Below are 19,639 nucleotides of genomic sequence, written 5' to 3'. Positions count from 1 at the left end.
AGAATGACTTTTCTCCCCCCCTCTCTACGGTTATAATGGGACATTAAGGTCAAAACGTACAAAGTTTATTACAGATTTCGCAAAGGGTTTAGCTAGCGGAGGCCGGGAAAACAGACGAACAGGTCTCTCCCGCTTCGATCAATCGAGACACGGAGCCAACAATGGAAAATGAATGGCGCAAGAGTCACTCGCTTGTACGCGCTTATTACGGCGATTAGAGTCGGCGAAGAGGTAGAAAACGCGTTCGTTTGGGGAAGGGGTCGAGTGCTCATCGCGCCGCTCCCACGATCCCAGCCCAGGTACAACGGGGACATCCACTCAGGATGGGGACGACAAATAAGCGCGCGAATTTCGTCCACGTTTAATTAAAATTTACGATTTAATTAAACGCGTAATTAGCGATTCCGAATAGCTCGGTATGGGTGTGGGAAAACAATTAATTCGCGTACGACCCCTCAAATTGAGGGATCGGCGCATTACGGAATGCGTTCAAATATTGCGGGAATTTCAGGTACAATAAAATTGATGGGTCCCGCTAGAAAACATTTTGTGGCGCATTAATTAAGATTTATGTATCGTAATTATTAAAATTACAAAAAAAATATTATGTACAATCTTAGCTTTGGAATAATTTTGTAGATTGAAGAATATCTCTGTCGATGTGGTTAACAACGTTAAAAAGGTTAAGGCAGCGCTATTAAACGTGAACGGGTAAACTTGTAGCTAAATGTAGACGTGACTTTTCCCCGTACAATGAACACTTCTACAAGTTATTCCGTTCACGTTTCGTACGTTGCCACAATATTTTCAGATTCTCCGATTATTTTTATAGAGATTTTTAAGAAAGCTAAAAATTAAACAACTTTTAAATTTGTCTCACTTTATTAGAAGGTAATTAATTTACTTTAGCTCATACTTTATATTTTACGATCAAATTCCCCAGACAGTTTACAAATTCTTAAGAGTCATTGACCTTTCCTTGAACTTTTAGGCCTATTTTCGAATTCCTTGCCTTTAACTGCATATGCTAAACTCACTTTTAAAATATTAGTTATCCACGTTAATTAACTCGTGGGACTTTTAAGATCATTTTCGTATTTTACATTAAAATTAAAATTTTACCTCATAATAATTGCAAAAATTTCATCTCTAGGTAATCATATTTACTATTTAAATCACAGATAAGAGTAAACACAGGGCTGGCTGATTTAAATCAAGTAATTTTTTAAAAAAAATTTTAATTTAAATCACACAAATATATTTCAATAGATAAATAAAAAATGGCTAAAAATAGGTTTAAAAAAATACATAGAAAATCTGAGCCAACTTAAATATTAATTAGTAATTAAATTTAATTAAGATTTCATTTAATTAAAGATTAGCTGACTGATAAAAGTAAAATATCCGTTAATTATACAGGAAAAGAGCATTTAAATAAAAAAATTGATTGATTTGATCAAAACGCGTTAATTATGTACAAAGTTTAAAACAAAATGTTTAATAAGATTTATTTTCGAGTGAATTAATAAATATAAAATATGGATATCGGTCGTTTTAAAACGAGGACTCCTACCACCGATTCGCGTAAACTTTGTAAATAACAAATTTTAAGAGCTTCGTGACTTTCGTCTTAAGGCCTTTTCACACGAGCCAACTTTTTGACCCAACTAGATGAGTCAACTTGAGTTGAGTCAACTAGTTGGTTCGTGTGAATAAAAGTTCGATGAGTTGATCCACCAAAAAAGTACGCGAGTAAAAAATGGATCACTGATCCATTTTTGCTGACTCAGCATTTTGATTTGAAAAGTTGGCTCGTGTGAAAAGGCCTTTAGAGTGCGCTATCCTCTGAAAAATAAACATTCTTATTTTTTTAGATATGAGGCACGTATAAGTTAGTTAAAAAAAATAGGTAAAAACATTTTGAAATGGGCATTTCCTACAAAAGTGTTCCTTTCAGAAAAGTTCTCTTCCAATAAAAAGCGAATATATTTCTTTTAATTTCGCGGTAAAACCCTGTCGGTGGTCCTAGACTTTCCCCGATATGTTTTAAAATATTAATTAGATTTTAATTGAAAGGTTTTTTTATCTTCGGGCGTGCACTTATAAATACGGGTAAATTAATTTATACTTTTCGAAATTTTGTAATTACACGTTTTTCAAATTTGCTCTTATAAAAGTATATACTTTAAAATTAATTACTTAATTAAATGATACATTCCACCTGTGCCTCAATAAATATTAAGGGCAGTTTTAATTAAGCAAAGACGTTTTTTATTAGCAATTAATTTTAAAATGAAATTAAATTTATATTTAACGTTTTTAGAGATGGATAAATTAAAACGTTTTAAATTAAGCTTTCACTATTAAAGAAAGTCAACAGAAAGCCTAATTGTATTGAAATCAATAGAAAAATTAAGCTTTGTGCACTGAAACGAGTAGGTAGCACGAGTTGACGTTTTGTTATTAATGTGAAATATCTTTCAAATAACCTTAATTAGGTCAACACGAGTGTTAAACAACGAAATGATCTTTCAGTGCTTCTCCCAACGTTTGTTACTATACAATCTTAAGCCCGCGTTACAAAAAGAGTAGAATTGTAGACTATACATAATTACTGGCTAGTGGAAACCTAGAAGCCACAAACCCCGCACCCCATACAAGGAGAACGCAACCCGTCAAAAGCCGTGCATTTTCTTGCGTACATTTTTCATTGGTTAGATGCTTTAGCGCCTGCTGCCGTCGGAAAGGGAAAATTCGGAAATTGTCTTCCCCCCGCTCGTAGAACGTTCGGCGTAAAGACTCGTCCAATGAAATTTATATACAACACTGCGTTAACGTGTTTAAAGGCTAGCTGCATTCTCCTTGTGTTTGTTGCTCCTAGTTGGAAACTAAGCGTTCGCATCAGAGCTGTCTACTAGACTTCCCTATTTCGCCCACATTAGCAAAATAGTGGAAGTGTAGACTGTACATTATAACTGGCTAGTGGAAACTAAGCGTTCGCATTAGAGCTGTATGAGATCTCCCTATTAAGCCCATATTAGAAAAAGAGTAGAATTGTAGACTGTACATTATAACTGGCAAGTGGAAACTAAGCGTTCGCATTAGAGCTGTATGAGATCTCAGTATTAAGCCCACATTAGAAAAAAGAGTAGAATTGTAGACTGTACATTATAACTGGCAAGTGGAAACTAAGCGTTCGCATTAGAGCTGTATGAGATCTCCCTATTAAGCCCACATTAGAAAAAAGAGTAGAATTGTAGACTGTACATTATTACTGGCTAGTGGAAACTAAGCGTACGCATTAGAGCTGTATGAGATCTCGCCTATTAAGCCCACATTAGAAAAAAGAGTAGAATTGTAGACTGTACATTATAACTGGCAAGTGGAAACTAAGCGTACGCATTAGAGCTGTATGAGATCTCGCCTATTAAGCCCACATTAGAAAAAGAGTTGAATTGTAGACTGTACATTATAACTGGCAAGTGGAAACTAAGCGTACGCATTAGAGCTGTATGAGATCTCAGTATTAAGCCCACATTAGAAAAAAGAGTTGAATTGTAGACTGTACATTATAACTGGCAAGTGGAAACTAAGCGTTCGCATTAGAGCTGTATGAGATCTCGCCTATTAAGCCCACATTAGAAAAAGAGTTGAATTGTAGACTGTACATTATAACTGGCAAGTGGAAACTAAGCGTTCGCATTAGAGCTGTATGAGATCTCGCCTATTAAGCCCACATTAGAAAAAAGAGTAGAATTGTAGACTGTACATTATAACTGGCAAGTGGAAACTAAGCGTTCGCATTAGAGCTGTATGAGATCTCGCCTATTAAGCCCACATTAGAAAAAGAGTTGAATTGTAGACTGTACATTATAACTGGCAAGTGGAAACTAAGCGTTCTCATTAGAGCTCTGAGATCTCGCCTATTAAGCCCACATTAGAAAAAAGAGTAGAATTGTAGACTGTACATTATTACTGGCAAGTGGAAACTAAGCGTACGCATTAGAGCTGTATGATATCTCCCTATTAAACCCACATTAGAAAAAGAGTTGAATTGTAGACTGTACATTATAACTGGCAAGTGGAAACTAAGCGTTCTCATTAGAGCTCTGAGATCTCGCCTATTAAGCCCACATTAGAAAAAAGAGTAAATTGTAAACTGTACATTATTACTGGCAAGTGGAAACTAAGCGTTCTCATTAGAGCTCTGAGATCTCGCCTATTAAGCCCACATTATAAAAAGAGTAGAATTGTAGACTGTACATTATAACTGGCAAGTGGAAACTAAGCGTTCGCATTAGAGCTGTATGAGATCTCCCTATTAAACCCACATTAGAAAAAGAGTAGAATTGTATACTCTACATTATTACTGGCAAGTGGAAACTAAGCGTACGCATCAGCACTCTACGCGTTCTCGCTTCGCGCGTAGAAGTGTAAACTGCGCATAATGACGCTTCACGCGTAGATAATTTGGTGCGGGAAAACCGAATTATTAATTATCATACAAAGATTGACAAAAGTTGTTCAAATAGAGGAATTCTCGGATATGCAAATGAAGATGAAATGACAACGTCGGAAAGTCCTCTGAAAAGCTCGATCGTGGCGTGCCGTAATGAGTTTTAATCGCGTTAGGGTTGAAACGCGGATGGGCTAGATACGTGACTTTTCCTGGCCACCAGAAAGAAGAGGAACTCCTACAAATCATTAATCGAAATTCAGACGCAGCGAAAGGCGCGAACCCTGTTCGTTGGAGAACGAAAAATCGGGCTCGCGCGCCGTACGAGTACTTTCAATATAAGATGGCCCCAGAGATATTTTCTACTTTTCTTTCTTACATTTTATTTTATTTTTATTTCTTTATATTTTCTTGAAGTATTTTTTTTGTTGTAGCTCGAATAGGTAGGTGGTTTGGTTTGGTTTGGTTTGACTCGGGGGTGTAGGAGCGCGCCGGGGATCCTCCGCCGCGGAAAAACAGCGCGGCAAGGCGTGTCCGCTATTTGGATCTTCGTAGTCGTGCTGCACGCGCGCGACCTTTGAAGGTGACCCCACCTGCGCCAGCCAGCCAAGAAGGACTTCTTCGTGTAGGAAGATTTCTGCTCGTCGTGCCCTCAAAATATGAACAACGCGAAAAAATAAAGAACCAGGTTTTCTTCTTTCGAGAGACTGTTTAGCTCTCGTTAAATAAATTTAAAGCCCAGCGAATGCCTCGAGCCATACTGGGATGGAATATTAATTCGATCCTTTTTACGGACGTAAACGTAAGGTACGAACGCGTCCCCCGTCATGACATCTCGCGAAAAAATAGCAAAAAAACCATTGATGGTTCGATGCCAGTTGATGGTTGATTTCGCAATTTGGACGTTCCATTTGCAACGGTAATTTACAAAGGGACAGGACCTAGAAACGACGAATTATCTCTGTTTCTGGCTCAATTGAAAAGTGAAGTGGAGGGAGGGTGCAGTGGTCTGGACGGCCGACGATGGACGCGGGAAATAAATACGTGATCGATATATAATCAAAACTTTCGATAAACGAACGCCAAATACACAAAAGGAAACCCAACAAAAATATATTTCACGGATTATTCCAGTTTTTTTAGAAACCATGTCCTCGTATTCAATACTCGGTCGACGAAAATTTAAAAGAGATAATCCATAAACATAAACATGTTTCTTCCGCAGCTCTCAACATTACGTTCCATAAAAATAAAAATAAGGTTTTATTTAAACTGTGTCTCCAAAATCTTTATGATGCTTCCAATGCGAGGGGGTAGTCACTTAAGTAATCAGGTGTACAAATCATAGGTAATCACGGGAATTAACTTAAAATAATCAACGGAAATCATCGAAAATGTTTGAGTAATCACTGGAAATCATCGACAACTTAGGAATACTCACCGACTGTTTTACAAAAATCAATAATCAGTTGTTCAAAATACTACCCCCTCTTTCCAATGCCAACCTTTGATTAGGTTATTCAGGCCATATGTTGCGGATAAAAATAGTATTGTAAATATCCAAATTTCGTCTATTCTTCTTATCAACGTAAGATAAACAAATGATAAGAAACCGATATATAAGTGTATAATATTAGGTGAAGACGGGAGTTTCGAGTTGTATAAACGAAGAGTTTCTAAGTCCTTATGAATTGCTTCGTCTTTGAATCAATGTAAAGAGAGCCCGTTCGCGACACCATATTTCTCAGATATCTGAAAATAATAAGTTAGGTTAATCTTTTATATTCCCCTTATCAAGCAACCTTATCAAATTGTATCTGATTCATTGTCCCAAGTAATCAATCTGAACTGATCTGTCCAGGCTCGTATATGGGAGGGGGGCGCCAGGGGGATGCTCAGAGCCCCAAATGAGAACTGGAGAATCCCCAACCGACTCAACTACCAACTAATATCATATAACATCGGTTACCTGTATCTTTAATGAGGTAGAAATTCATAATATAAAAAATAACAAGATAAAGGCTATTTCGGTATGTTTACTAATTTCAGGAGTGGGAGTTAAAAATTACGATTTTTATTATCAAGGCATTGGCGCCCCCCAAAAAGATTTTAACGCCCCCGAGTTTTGGCGGCTGGTTACGGGCCTGGATCTGCCGCATTGGCATAGGAACCCTTTTCAAATAGGTGATTATGAAAAAGAATTGCGCGCAGAGGCTCACGGGAGTTGGTTATTTTTTGACAAAGTGTCGGCTGCTTAAATTCGTCTGCACCTACCGAGGCCCGCGGTCGTCCGCGTTTAGTAAAAAGCACCAACCATGGATTGATTGTTTGAAAAGTTAGTATTTTTCTAAAATTATTAAAAATACATAAAGTTAACAAATTTATTATATATTTTTTTTATTTCTTATAGTTCTAGACCAAGTATTGATAAAGAAACAAGCCCAATTTTAATAGAAGACACAAGGTTATATTTACATACATGTTTCCATTATTCCTGAAAATGAATTAAAATCTATTTGGATAGAATTTAAAAATATTTCATTTAATAAATCAATTACCTTAATTTAACGACTTTGCAAACTTCTCTCAAAACGAAAAACGAAAAAACCTTTCGATTGAACAATGAAATAATAGAAATCTCGCTAACCCTTGCCCAACTAGCCAGACGAATTTACAATAAGGGCCAATTTTGATACTTTCAACTTGGTAGTACTTAACCAAATCACGTGACCACCGATATTTTTCATAATCACCTATTGGTAATGGTAGCCAAAAGATTATTTTTCATAACGTTTAAGGGGTCGCCAAATTCAATATTCAAAATGTACACCCCTTTATCCAATACGTTTCTCTGCGCCTGATCCGCTATTAATTCTTCTGGACAGATTCAGTTAAATCTGACTCATAAGTTTAGTACCAACTGTGTTTATTTTATAAAATAAAATACGATATACGATAAAATAAAAGATGAACAAAATTTCTAAAGGGAAAAATCCGTAGAAATGTGTGAACTTGATAACTATGATGCATCTGAAATCTGGTTTACAATGAATTCAGACAGTGGCGCCACTGCCTACCTTAAAATTTTGAGGGGCCCCAAAATCACCCTATAAGGGGCCCCAAATTGATCTAGAAAGGGTCTTAAAATTGTCCCAAGAGATAAAATTATTTATAAATAACAATGAAACAATTGTCGATAATGTATTTAGAAATTTTTGAGGTATCTCCTAGTAAATAAAACCAGTTCTGTTATATTTGGACTCGTTTTACTGTTGTTAGAACTTTTTTGTTCATCATGTACATCACTACTTTATTTTATTGAAGCATTTCGTTGAGAAAAGGGTGTCCCGGGTCGGGGGCGCATTTATTTGGTTTGCCTACCCTCGCGAAAATTCCTGGCGCCGCCACTGAATTCAGATTAATAAAGGGTGATACTCAGGGTGGGCTGGTTTAAATCAAATTAATTTAAATCATGATTAAAATCAAGCTTTAAATCAAATGATTTTTTTAAATCATTGATTTATATCACACAAATGTATTTCAATGGGTTAATAAAAATGGCTAAAAATAGGTTCTTTATACATATAGAAAGTCTGAGCAAACTAAAATATTAAATAGTAATTAAAATGCATTCAAATTTCATTTAATTCAAGATTAGCTAACTGATAAAAGTAAAATATCCATCAATTATACAATGAAAGAGCCATAAATTGTATAAAAATCAATAAATTCAGATATTTGGTTAAATTGATTCTATTCCCAACAAAAATAGTAAAAGTAAAAGCATATTCGATACAAAAATTATTTAGGAATTAAATTTGTAAGGCAACAGTGGCATTACAAAAGGGCCTCCGGGGCCCGTCGGGGAACTTACTTTGGGGGCCCCTTCTGGTCACGAAGAGCATATTTTTAATAATCTTTTGCGCGCTGATATTCACGGCACTGTAAAAAATAAATTTAACAAAAAAAAAATGACGTAATATTGAGGTTATATTTTTCGTAATGAAAATGAATATTATTTTTTAAAAACACGAATTCCACGCTGGCCTCCGGGGCCTACCTCTTCGAGAAAACCTTTTCCTCGTGTCTAAAAGGGCGGCTATTTAATTTAATAATAATACGAAGCGCAAAGGTCGAAGGCGAGTCCCCGACCGTCCTAAAGATAGAGTTCTTTCAAAATCCTCCCTCTTGGCGCTAAAAACGGACTTTTAGAATTTCAAAGTTTTCCTTCTACAAATTGTAAAGAAAGGTCCAGTACGTGGTGCGGTAATTCGAGGGCGTTTATGGCTAATTGCTGCGGGAAGTTACGACCACGAGGAAAACTTCATTTGGAAAACAAGCGTCCACGAAAAAGGGTATTCGAGATTAGAGACGTGAAACAGAGGGAGTTCCGAAAAATGAATAATACCATAAGTAACATAATAACAATAAGTATGACAATTAACGAGATTTACAACCAAACTGATTTGCATAGTTAACACAGAGCCGTCTAGTGTCTAAAATACGCGAGACTTCCGTTAAGCCGAAATATCTGGTTTCCGATAGATAGGCGGAATATTAGGCTAAAATGATAAAAATTAAAAACGTTTTTCTCGGTGCCACGAGCTCATGTAGCAGACATAGTGAGTGTAGGGAGCTGTTGTCTCACGTGGCATGAAGGGCTTTCCACCACCCTCCTACGCATTGTAACCCGGCCACCTGAATTAATTCATTAAAAGTCGCTAGATGACTTGGGCCTAAGGTGGCAGTTGCGTAGACAAGAGGGGGGAGGATTCTGGGTCCTGACCCCCAATTGGGCCTACTTTTGACTGTGCTAAATTTCCACCCCCATCTCGACCCCCTCTTAACATTCACTTACATCGACCCCCCCCCCTTGACGAATATCTGGCTACGCCACTGTAAGGTGGTGCCTTGGTATTAGCCTAGCTGATTAAATAATTTTGACAGGCTAAACCTAATTTCTAAATTTCATCCAGGAAATATTATAGCAGACGACAATTCAAAATAAGTATGAACCATATGAATCTTAATAATAGTTAGGGTTGAGTACCATTCCTACTTATATTTAATTCAAAAATACAATAGCACTCTGAATTTCCAAATTAATTATTCGTTGAAAGCTACAGTCAAATTCTACAAATTAACGGAATGACTGTACATTTGATTTAAATTGGATAGTGTTACTTTTACTATTACAATTAAGTAATTTTTAAAGACAGGCTACAAATTTCGCAGTCGCATTAATATTAAGACTAATTATTGACTTAAAGATACGCAAATTAGCCTTAAATGTTGATTTTCTTACGGTATTTTAATTGCGTATTTCTTAATTTTTAAATTTGATTTGGTTTACTTATGTAATACAGTCCCATTTTATCAAATCTGAGGTCCTTTTGGAAAGTCCAGGTAGGCTATAGTCCAAGGACGTACAAAGGATCTCATTGCGGGTGGAGTTTGAACCCTGCCCTAAAATACGCCCTCCCCTCATCTCAGTGGTGTAGTCGCGGGGTGCACAGGGGGCCATGTATGGCCAAAAGCTATACTAGCTTAAATATCTCTGCACGATATATCCTCATTTATTCGACACCAGTTTAATATCAATATTTTCTTCCGAATAATATTGAATTCGTAACCGAATAGATACCGGAAAACGTGAGTAAGAGGAGGTTCCATATTTTACATATAAATGCTTATATACAGGGTGTTTAAAAGGTGATGCAAAAATTTGAAGGAGTTGTAGGGGGTGAGTTGAGAAGTATGCCTGTTTTTCCCCATTTTCCTACGATGAGTTAAAATAGTGAGCACTTCAAAGTGTGGCCTACTAGCCCCTGGAAGTAGGCTGCAACAATCGCAAAACCAAGCAGCAGGGAAACGCGAACATTAAGGTTTGGGTTCGTGTAATAGCTAAAAAAGGACTTTTTAAACAAATCTAAGTAACCACAGCGTAAAAAGGTAACTTAAACAGTATTTAAAGTCCTTGTTGCTTGCTTTTGCGCTTGTTGCAGCCTACTTACAAGGGCTAGTAGGCCACACTTTGAAGCTCTCTTCCGCTCTTTTAACCCATCTTAGGAAATGGGGGAAAAACAGGCATACTTCTCAACTTACGCCCTACAACTCCTTCAAATTTTTGCATAACCTTTTGAAACAACCTGTATATACACGGAATTCTATAATTCAAAATTTCGGTCCATGTCACTGCGTGTGATATTAGTAGGCTGCGGAGGCTACAGACAACGACGGACTGTACTTTTATATAAATATATTTTTAGAAGAAATGTCTCGATACGGTTGACTAACCCGAAGAAAAACAAGCCAGTGCTTTACACACAAATGATAACAGCTACAGCGTACACTCGGCGCCGCCACCGCCGCCTGGGGGGAAGAATAAGTAACATTTTCCAAAGGGATGAGAAAGAGGTTAATTCCAAAGGTGAAGGGGTAACGCCCGCCAAATACTGGCAAGAAAAAAGCATAGAACGATGATCCACATCAAATTCTAACACTGCTATTAAAAACAGGATGTTTTACATTTTTTTTGGAAATAGAAACAGTTATTCCAACAAGGTCGTCATCGGAACGATATATATCAGCTGTCCCGTTGGTAAAAGAATGACCTAACTGCTATCATAAGCTAAAAGAATAAGTGTAACAATACTATTTTCATGACGCAGACGTTTTTGTTGATAATGCGTGATCTGAAAGCAAAAGTGATAGAAGTCGAGATTTAAGATAATTAAGAATCTCGGAGGGTTTTTCCATTGATTGAACCTTCATTATAGCATATTTTAATTATTTAATTATTATTACAATAGATATACACCTCAAAAACTTTTTTTCACTTACATGACTTTTGTTTTAATGATCGATATATTTCCGACAAAATCGTTCAGTGTCATACTTTAGCGTTACGTTACTTTTAATGCTACGTTAGAAAGGAACCTTATTCGCTACTACGGTCGAAGGCTAGACTACCCTTGTACGGGTAAGCTTTTAATTTCACGTAAATTTGATTTCTAGCGCAGTATATAGGCCATTGTTGAACGAGACAGCCCCGGTTGCGTCACATTTCAACGTATTGTCCTATCGATCAATTCATCAAAATTGCTTTCGAAGTATTTCGCAGAATGATAATATTTCGTAAATACTTAACGTAGAAATGTTTAATCCTACAAATTGTTATTTTAATGACATAGGTTTATGAATTTAACTTATTTGTGACCCAACTAGGTAGACCAATTTATTAATAAAAAGTTTTTATTATCCATGAGACCTTTTCATTAAAGACTCAATTTTTAAATAACAAAATAATATAAAAGAGAAACGATATTTGGCGCCCCCAATATAATAGAATAATATAAAATTAAAATGATATTTTGGCGCCCCCAATATGATAAAATAATTCAAAAGAGATATGATATTTTGGCGCCCCCAATATAATAGAATAATATAAAATTAAAATGATATTTTGGCGCCCCCAATATAATAAAGTAATACAATAGAGAAATGATATTTTGGCGCCCCCAATAAAATATAATAATATAAAATTAAAATGATATTTTGCCGCCCCCAATATAATAGAATAATATAAAAGAAAAATGATATTTTGCCGCCCCCAATATAATAGAATAATATAAAAGAAAAATGATATTTTGGGGCTACCAATATAATAGAATAATATAAAATTAAAATGATATTTTGGCGCCCCCAATATAATAGAATAATATAAAAGAAAAATGATATTTTGGGGCTACCAATATAATAGAATAATATAAAATTAAAATGATATTTTGGCGCCCCCAATATAATAGAATAATATAAAATTAAAATGATATTTTGCCGCCCCCAATATAATAGAATAATATAAAATTAAAATTATATTTTGGCGCCCCCAATATAATAAAATAATACAAAAGAGAAATGATATTTCGGCGCCCCCAATATAATAGAATAACAGAGAAATGATATTTTGTCGCCCCCAATAAAATAGAATATTGTAAAATTAAAATGATATTTTGCCGCCCCCAATATAACAAAATAATATTAAAAGAGGAATGATACACCCCCCCCCCCCCCCAATATAATAGAATAATATAAGTGCATGACGATGTACAACACCTGCTAGTGGCCATATCCGTTTGAGCTTAATGAGGCACGGAACCGCAATCATCTGGCAAAAAATATTTTTGTCGAGCTTTTTTAGAAGGTCAAACTGACCTCTGAAATGCGGACTTGATGAAACGAGGCTAACGAGAAGAAGGATGATCAGTTGCGAAGGTTTATCTCAATGTACCCAGCTGAACAAAGAATTCCCGTACTGTGTCATCGGCCATACTTTTGTTTAACCAGCAAACTGATTCAATGCGCCCCTTCATTCCTACATTACATAAACACGACTCTGAACGGAAACGGGAACGGCTGTTAGGCGTAATAGACTACACGTAGACGTTCAAGGCTAGGAGGTTAAATCGCCTATGATTCGGTTTCCCTTTCGGAGCGACCATTGCCTCGCACCTGTCCACCGAATGCCGCTAACCCTTTAATGCTAGAACGACCAAAAAGGCTTAGCGAGGAAGCATTCAGTATTATCTTTAGTTACTAGTGAGTATACGGAGCTGTTGGCTCGCGTGGTATGAAGGGCTTGCCACCACCCTCAGTGGCGTAGCCAGGATTTTGTTTCGGGGGGGGGGGAGGGGGCACACCATTGAGAAAAAGTAAAAAAATAACAATATTTGTACGTACGACCATACGTTTCGGGGGGGGGGGGCGCATGTGGTAAAGGAACTATAACTTTCTCTTTTAATGTTACACTCCCTTTCACGTATATTTCTAATTAGTACTTTATTTTTTAATTTGGGAGGTTTTGTCGGTTTTTATTATAAAATTGGAAACATTTGTGGGCTTTATTTTGAAATTTGGAAGGTTTCGTTGGCTTTAATTTTAAATTTGGAAAGATATGCGAGCTTTATTTTGAAATTTGAAAGGTTTTGTGGGCTTTATTTTAAATTTGGGATGTTTTGTCGACTTTATTTGGAAATTAGGGAGGTTTGGTTGGCTTTATTTTATAAATTTGGGAGGTTTTGTCGGCTTTATTTTGAAATTAGGGAGGTTTGGTTGGCTTTATTTTATAAATTTGGGAGGTTTTGTCGGCTTTATTTTGAAATTAGGGAGGTTTGGTTGGCTTTATTTTATAAATTTGGGAGGTTTTGTCGGCTTTATTTTGAAATTAGTTTGTCGGATTTATTTTGAAATTTGGCAGGTTTTGTCGGATTTATTTGGGTGTTATTGGCCCCCGGCTACAAAAATACGTATACATTGGATTAATCAATTTAAATTCGATTTCGCATGATTTTGAAACCTAAAGTTTTGGCCAATTTGAAACAAATTACCATTGTTCATAGGTTACCACTATGGTCCCCCAACTGTTCCCTTTCCTCGTCGGGCCCCGCGAACCCCAACGCCGGGCCCGCGGCATAATGAAGGGGAAAACCATCGTCATCTGTTGAGCCACGGCTTGTTGCGTGGAGTAGACGCGGGCTGTCGGCTCCGGTTCGAATAACACGGCCCCTTCTCTTCTCAATGTCCCCCCCCCTGCAAACCGAAATCTCTCCCAAGGCCGAAGGAAGTGTTTCAAGCTTCGGGCTTATATCGGAACGAAACCCATTTTATACATTACGCGCGTATTGTGTAGTTTTTATATTGACGGCTCAGCGCGATGACATCGGAGGATCGCGGTTTGCTGTTTTTCCGGCAGCGGAAGAACCATCCGAAGGCCGCGCGCTGACAACGCCTTCTTCTGCTACGATACTTTTCCTTTCGTTAAGCCTCGGCGCCTAGCCTCGATTCTACGAATACGCTCGCTTTATTAGTCGCTATTCCGAACGCGGATGAAATGTTACGTAAACGTTCGTATATCGACGTTTTCGTTATAAATTACTTCTTCGTAAAGGAGTGCTTCAAACGTTCGTACCAAAATTTAAATTCGAAAGAAGAACGCGTCGCGTACGAAAAGCGAAACGCGTCTAGAAAAGGCGCACTTTTCTCGGTTCCAATAGTAACGTTGTAGCTTCTTTTTTAATTACGTTGGAAATTCTACCATTTTGCCGCTTCTAGTGGACGTTTGCGTCGATTCGTACTACCTCAGTGGGATAACGAAAAGAAGATTGAAGATTAAGATTAATGGTAAGTGTTAATAATCCGCTTTCCCTTTTTTTCTGGGGTGGGAGGGAGGGGGTTAGATATTCCTAATTAATTTTGAAAGCGCGGGTAATTTCCCGGGATGATATCGCGGTATGGCCCTAGGGCGTCGCGAAAACAGGTTGGACGAGCTACCCGTCCCTGGATAATGTTTAATCGATAACGTAATAAATGATAAAAACGCGTTGACGGAGGTGGTCAAGGCTCCAAATAGGGTCCGTTTTCGACAGATTTCCACCAGATTAATTCGTTTTGTCAAGTCAGCGTTGATAAGGGGGTGTCGAAAATAGGTGTCGTTTCCTCCCGAGGTTAGCCGACGATAAATTAAGAATGGATGTCAGGGAGGGGGGGGGACGAGTAATATTTTCGAGTGTGTGTGCGTGGAGGGAAGGGGGGGGGGGCGAGAAGGGTGTAGACGCGGGCGTTTTGGGGAAAGGGGGCGGTGGCTGCCTGTTGCTGCCGATAGTGTTTCGAAATGAGGATGTTCAAGAACATTGGCGCTATCGGAGTCGTTTGCCACGAACCAAGGCCCTTTCGTAATCTAACGCGTCCTTTATTTCTCTCGGCACAATAGCCGTCGTTAAATTCGACTTTTTCATTTTAGTTGTACCTTTCGAGTGTAAGCGAAAAACCCGCCATAGCAACAACCGTACGCGTTTTAGGACTATCGCCTAAATTGTAAATTGCCAATTTAAATACATTAAAAAATATGATATTTTTTACCGAAATATTTGACGCATTTTAATTAACGTGTTGGCGAAAATATTTACGATATTTAATATATTATATTTGGATCCGAATGAAACTTGGTTTCTGTTCCATACTCGAATATTTGCTTTCTCCTCGAATTTGAAGAGTTTCAATTTGAGCAACTGCCAAAAAAAATGTTTCCATGATGAAATGAAGGCATCAGCGTTAGGCAATTCTGGGATGACGCCCTTCGAAATGACGCCCCTGCGCCTACTCTCTATTCACGCGCCACCATAAGTAACCTAATCACTCTTAAGTATGTCATACGGCTATTTTTCTTGATTGAAAACCTTGCTCGGTGGGTAATGACGTAATTTACGTCACTTCCAACTCGGTGACGATAATCGGGACCATCATTTTAAAGATGGGAAACGGATTTTGGGAATAATTAGAATTCTTCGCTCGTGCCTTGACAACCCGATATTTTGGTTTCCATGGTAACCTTTTCCCTCGCGTTTTCCATAGCACCCGGAATATAGCAATTTTTCATTTACAGTCCTTTAATTGTATGTTCCGTGTGAAACAAGGTCTCATTGAATTTATTTATATGGGAATGTACAACACAGAGACAAACCTATTAGATAATATGTTACATACGGTACCAGTACGAAGCGATGGTAACATTACGACCATAAGTAATTTAACAATACAAAGTGTGACACTTTTTCCGACTTGGACTCGCTAAATAGTAATTACCCGAGGAACCATACAGGCCTAAGTCAATTACCGGTGGCAGGGCAGGGGCGTAGCTAGCACGGGGTGACACCCGGGGCGGATATCATGCTTTGCTACTTACTAGTCTCAAGTTTGTGTAAGTTTTTATTTTTTCACGGTCGGGTGTCACCCCCAAAACACGCCCAAACGGGTGGTACCCGGGGCGGACCGCCCGCCCCCTAGCTACGCCACTGTGGCAGGGTTAAATTTCGTAGGAAGGTGGTGGCAAGCCCTTCAAGGCACGCTACACTCACTATTACCGTTAACCTCAGCAAGTTTTTATGGAAAGGGGGCCGTATTAAGGCATATGCCAAGTGTGCGATGGCACAGGGGCCCCTGTCTCCGAAATAAATGTTTTATTCCTTTTTTTAATATAATTATTAAATGTAATCAAAATGTAAGGTCTTAATTTTTAGGGGCCCCAAATTCCACTTTGCACAGGGCCCCCAATAGTGTTATTTCGACACTGAGAACAGTATGCTCCTACTCAATCAAATCGTCCCGTTTCTATCCCCCTTTCTTGGCGGGGGGGGATCTTGGGTTGCTGACGGAAATGATGACGTAGAGGAAGTTAATAAATCTAACGTCGAAGCCTCCCCCTTAAAGGGTAGGTTCCCTGATGGGTCTATTCGCCCACGGCTACACCGATTCTCCAGTCAGGGCTGTAATGAAGTTGATGCTTCTTTTTTGGGTGGGGAGCACTTTTGCCAACTCGTTTTACTAAATTACCAAATTGCCGAAATGTTTACTCGAATAAGTTTCTTTTTATATTATAAATTTTCTTTTCACGAAACACGATGTCATTTTGGTTTTTGGTAGGGATAACTCAGATTTTGCCCTCGCATATTTGTACCCCTGTAAACTGTTTCTCTAAAGTCGCCATGTTTCGTATAAATAGTTATATATACTAATATAAAATTTTTATAAGAAATACGCCCAGGGCTTGATTAATAATTTATGGGGCCCTAGGCCCAAGTTAATTATGAGAAATTAATTGAGAAATTGAAGAAAAATTCATTTTGCTGCCAGATTTAGTATGTCGTCTGGGGCTAGACGGCAGTCCGTCCGAGAATGTGACAATCAAACGTGTTTGGTTCATAGGGGTGGACGCATTTACTAAAATTAATCCGGAAAATATTTTGTGAAAAGCAAATGATGAAAGTTTTGTACTTTTATTTTTTTCGAACCCTCTTGGTGCCGTAGGCCCAGGCCTATTCGGCCTATTGGTCAATCCAGCCCTGAATACGCCGTTAAAATTTTAAATTTGGAAACTTTGGATAACATTTAGTTGGGATGGCCTGTCAAAAGTAGATACATTTTTCATAAAAATAAATTAAGTAAGAAATAAAATAAAAATAAATTAAGTAAGAAATAAAATAAAAATAAATTAAGTAAGAAATAAAATAAAAATAAATTAAGTAAGAAATAAAATAAAAATAAATTAAGTAAGAAATAAAATAAAAATAAATTAAGTAAGAAATAAAATAAAAATAAATTAAGTAAGAAATAAAATAAAAATAAATTAAGTAAGAAATAAAATAAAAATAAATTAAGTAAGAAATAAAATAAAAATAAATTAAGTAAGAAATAAAATAAAAATAAATTAAGTAAGAAATAAAATAAAAATAAATTAAGTAAGAAATAAATTAAAAATAAATAGATAAATAAAATAAAAATAAATAGAATAAAAATAAAAAATAAAATAAAAATAAGTAAAATAAAATAAAAATAAATAAAATAAAATAAAAATAAATAAAATAAAAATAAGTAAAATAAAATAAAAATAAGTAAAATAAAATAAAAATAAATAAATATAAAAAATAAAAAAATATAAAACAAAAATAAAAAATAAAATAAATATATATAAAGAAATATAAATAAAAAATGAATAGAATAAAAATGAATAGAATAAAAATGAATAGAATAAAAATGAATAGAATAAAAATGAATAGAATAAAAATGAATAGAATAAAAATAAAAACGAATAAAATAAAAACGAATAGAATAAAAATGAATAGAATAAAAATGAATAGAATAAAAATAAAAATGAATAGAATAAAAATAAAAATAAGTAAAGTAAAGTAAAATAAAAATAAATAAATATAAAAATAAAAAAAAATATAAAACAAAAATAAAAAATAAAATAAATATATATAAAGAAATATAAATAAAAAATGAATAGAATAAAAATGAATAGAATAAAAATGAATAGAATAAAAATGAATAGAATAAAAATAAAAACGAATAGAATAAAAATAAAAATGAATAGAATAAAAATGAATAGAATAAAAATAAAAATAAGTAAAATAATAAAAAAAAATATATAAAAATATAAAGAAATATAAATAAAATGAATAAAATAAAATATAAAAAATAAAATCAAAATAAATAATTAAAATTAAAATAAATAAATAGAAAATTAATTTAATACAAAATTAAATTAAATAAAAATAATTTAATAAAAAATAAAGTAAAGTAAATAAAATATTTAGATAAATTAAATTAAATAAAATTAAGTAAATAACCAAATCCGTAATCGTAACGTTATTATTGCGTTCGTCAATCGGAGACTGTTGGACCTTATGGGGATGACCCCGACACGCCGATAATACATATTTAACCGCGCGCTGGTGCCGATGCGAGGGGGGGGGGGGTAATGATAACCTCCAACCCACAGCAATGATTAAACGTATCAGGGAAAACATTCCCCGTGCCCAATTACTGTATTTTGCGGGGGGAGGATTCTTCGCGACAGGTAGAAGGTTAGGCAGTTCTATTATTTTTAACAACGTTCGGGTCCATTTTACTGAAACAATGAGTGAAAATAGGTTGGGGGAAACCCGCGTATATTTCCATCCCCCGTTTGTCTGTTATTCGGGTTGCAACGGAGGAAAAGTTGTACCTGAAATTCCATAGAAAATTAATGTACAGGACGCGAATTCAAAATGCTGGCTTAAGATGGAGTTACGCGCACCTGGAATTCCTGGAGAAGTCAGGGAATTTGAAAATGTGTCTAAATATCAGGAAAAAGTCGAGGAATTTTGAAAATTGGTATAAAAGTTAGGGAATTTAATTTTAGCTCCAAAAAATTAAAAAAAAGAACTGGAAAATAGTTGCTAATGGGAAATCTTTTCTCAAATATTGGTTAACAATTTTTCAAATTTTGGCATAGGCCTACTATGTCAGGGACAGCCTCCCGTAATAGCTAGGGAAAACCTGAAAAAGTCAGGGAATATGAATCTGAAAAAAATATGGCAAACGTGTTACTAAAAAAGGGCCAATAACAAATTATTGCCTTAAAATGATGACAAAACGTGTAATATACTGGAACGTCAACGACTACTCGGCCTTTTTTGAGGTCGAGTACTCGAACTCGAATAAGTAATTGGAGAATACTCGTCGATTACCGAGTACCAAAAAATTGCATATTCGGGTGCCCGATTACTCGAATAAGCTGCTCTCTAAACTCGTAGAGTATTTATTTTTTCTATCCTCGTTGCTTTAAAGTTCAAAGAGGGGTTTTTT

At 36.0% G+C, this 19,639-nt stretch overlaps 1 protein-coding gene across 2 annotated transcripts in view; it reads left to right on the top strand.

Moving 5' to 3' along the window:
* The first annotated feature begins 14,158 nt into the window (after positions 1-14,158).
* LOC149947758 (uncharacterized) overlaps positions 14,159-19,639 on the top strand; it is a 43,718-nt gene continuing 38,237 nt past the window's right edge. The window contains exon 1 of one of the 2 annotated variants that reach the window (XM_090172333.1): positions 14,159-14,635. In XM_090172333.1, the coding sequence (XP_090028459.1) occupies positions 14,633-14,635 (3 nt within the window). In that variant the 5' untranslated portion in view covers positions 14,159-14,632. The remainder of the gene's footprint in view (positions 14,636-19,639) is intronic. The other variant, XM_090172332.1, reaches the window with a different exon arrangement.

This window comes from Leiobunum rupestre, chromosome 4 (genome assembly GCF_980474605.1).
Source record: "Leiobunum rupestre chromosome 4, qqLeiRupe1.1.hap1, whole genome shotgun sequence".
Lineage (NCBI taxonomy): Eukaryota > Metazoa > Arthropoda > Arachnida > Opiliones > Sclerosomatidae > Leiobunum > Leiobunum rupestre.
This window is presented reverse-complemented; position numbering and strand designations above follow the sequence as displayed.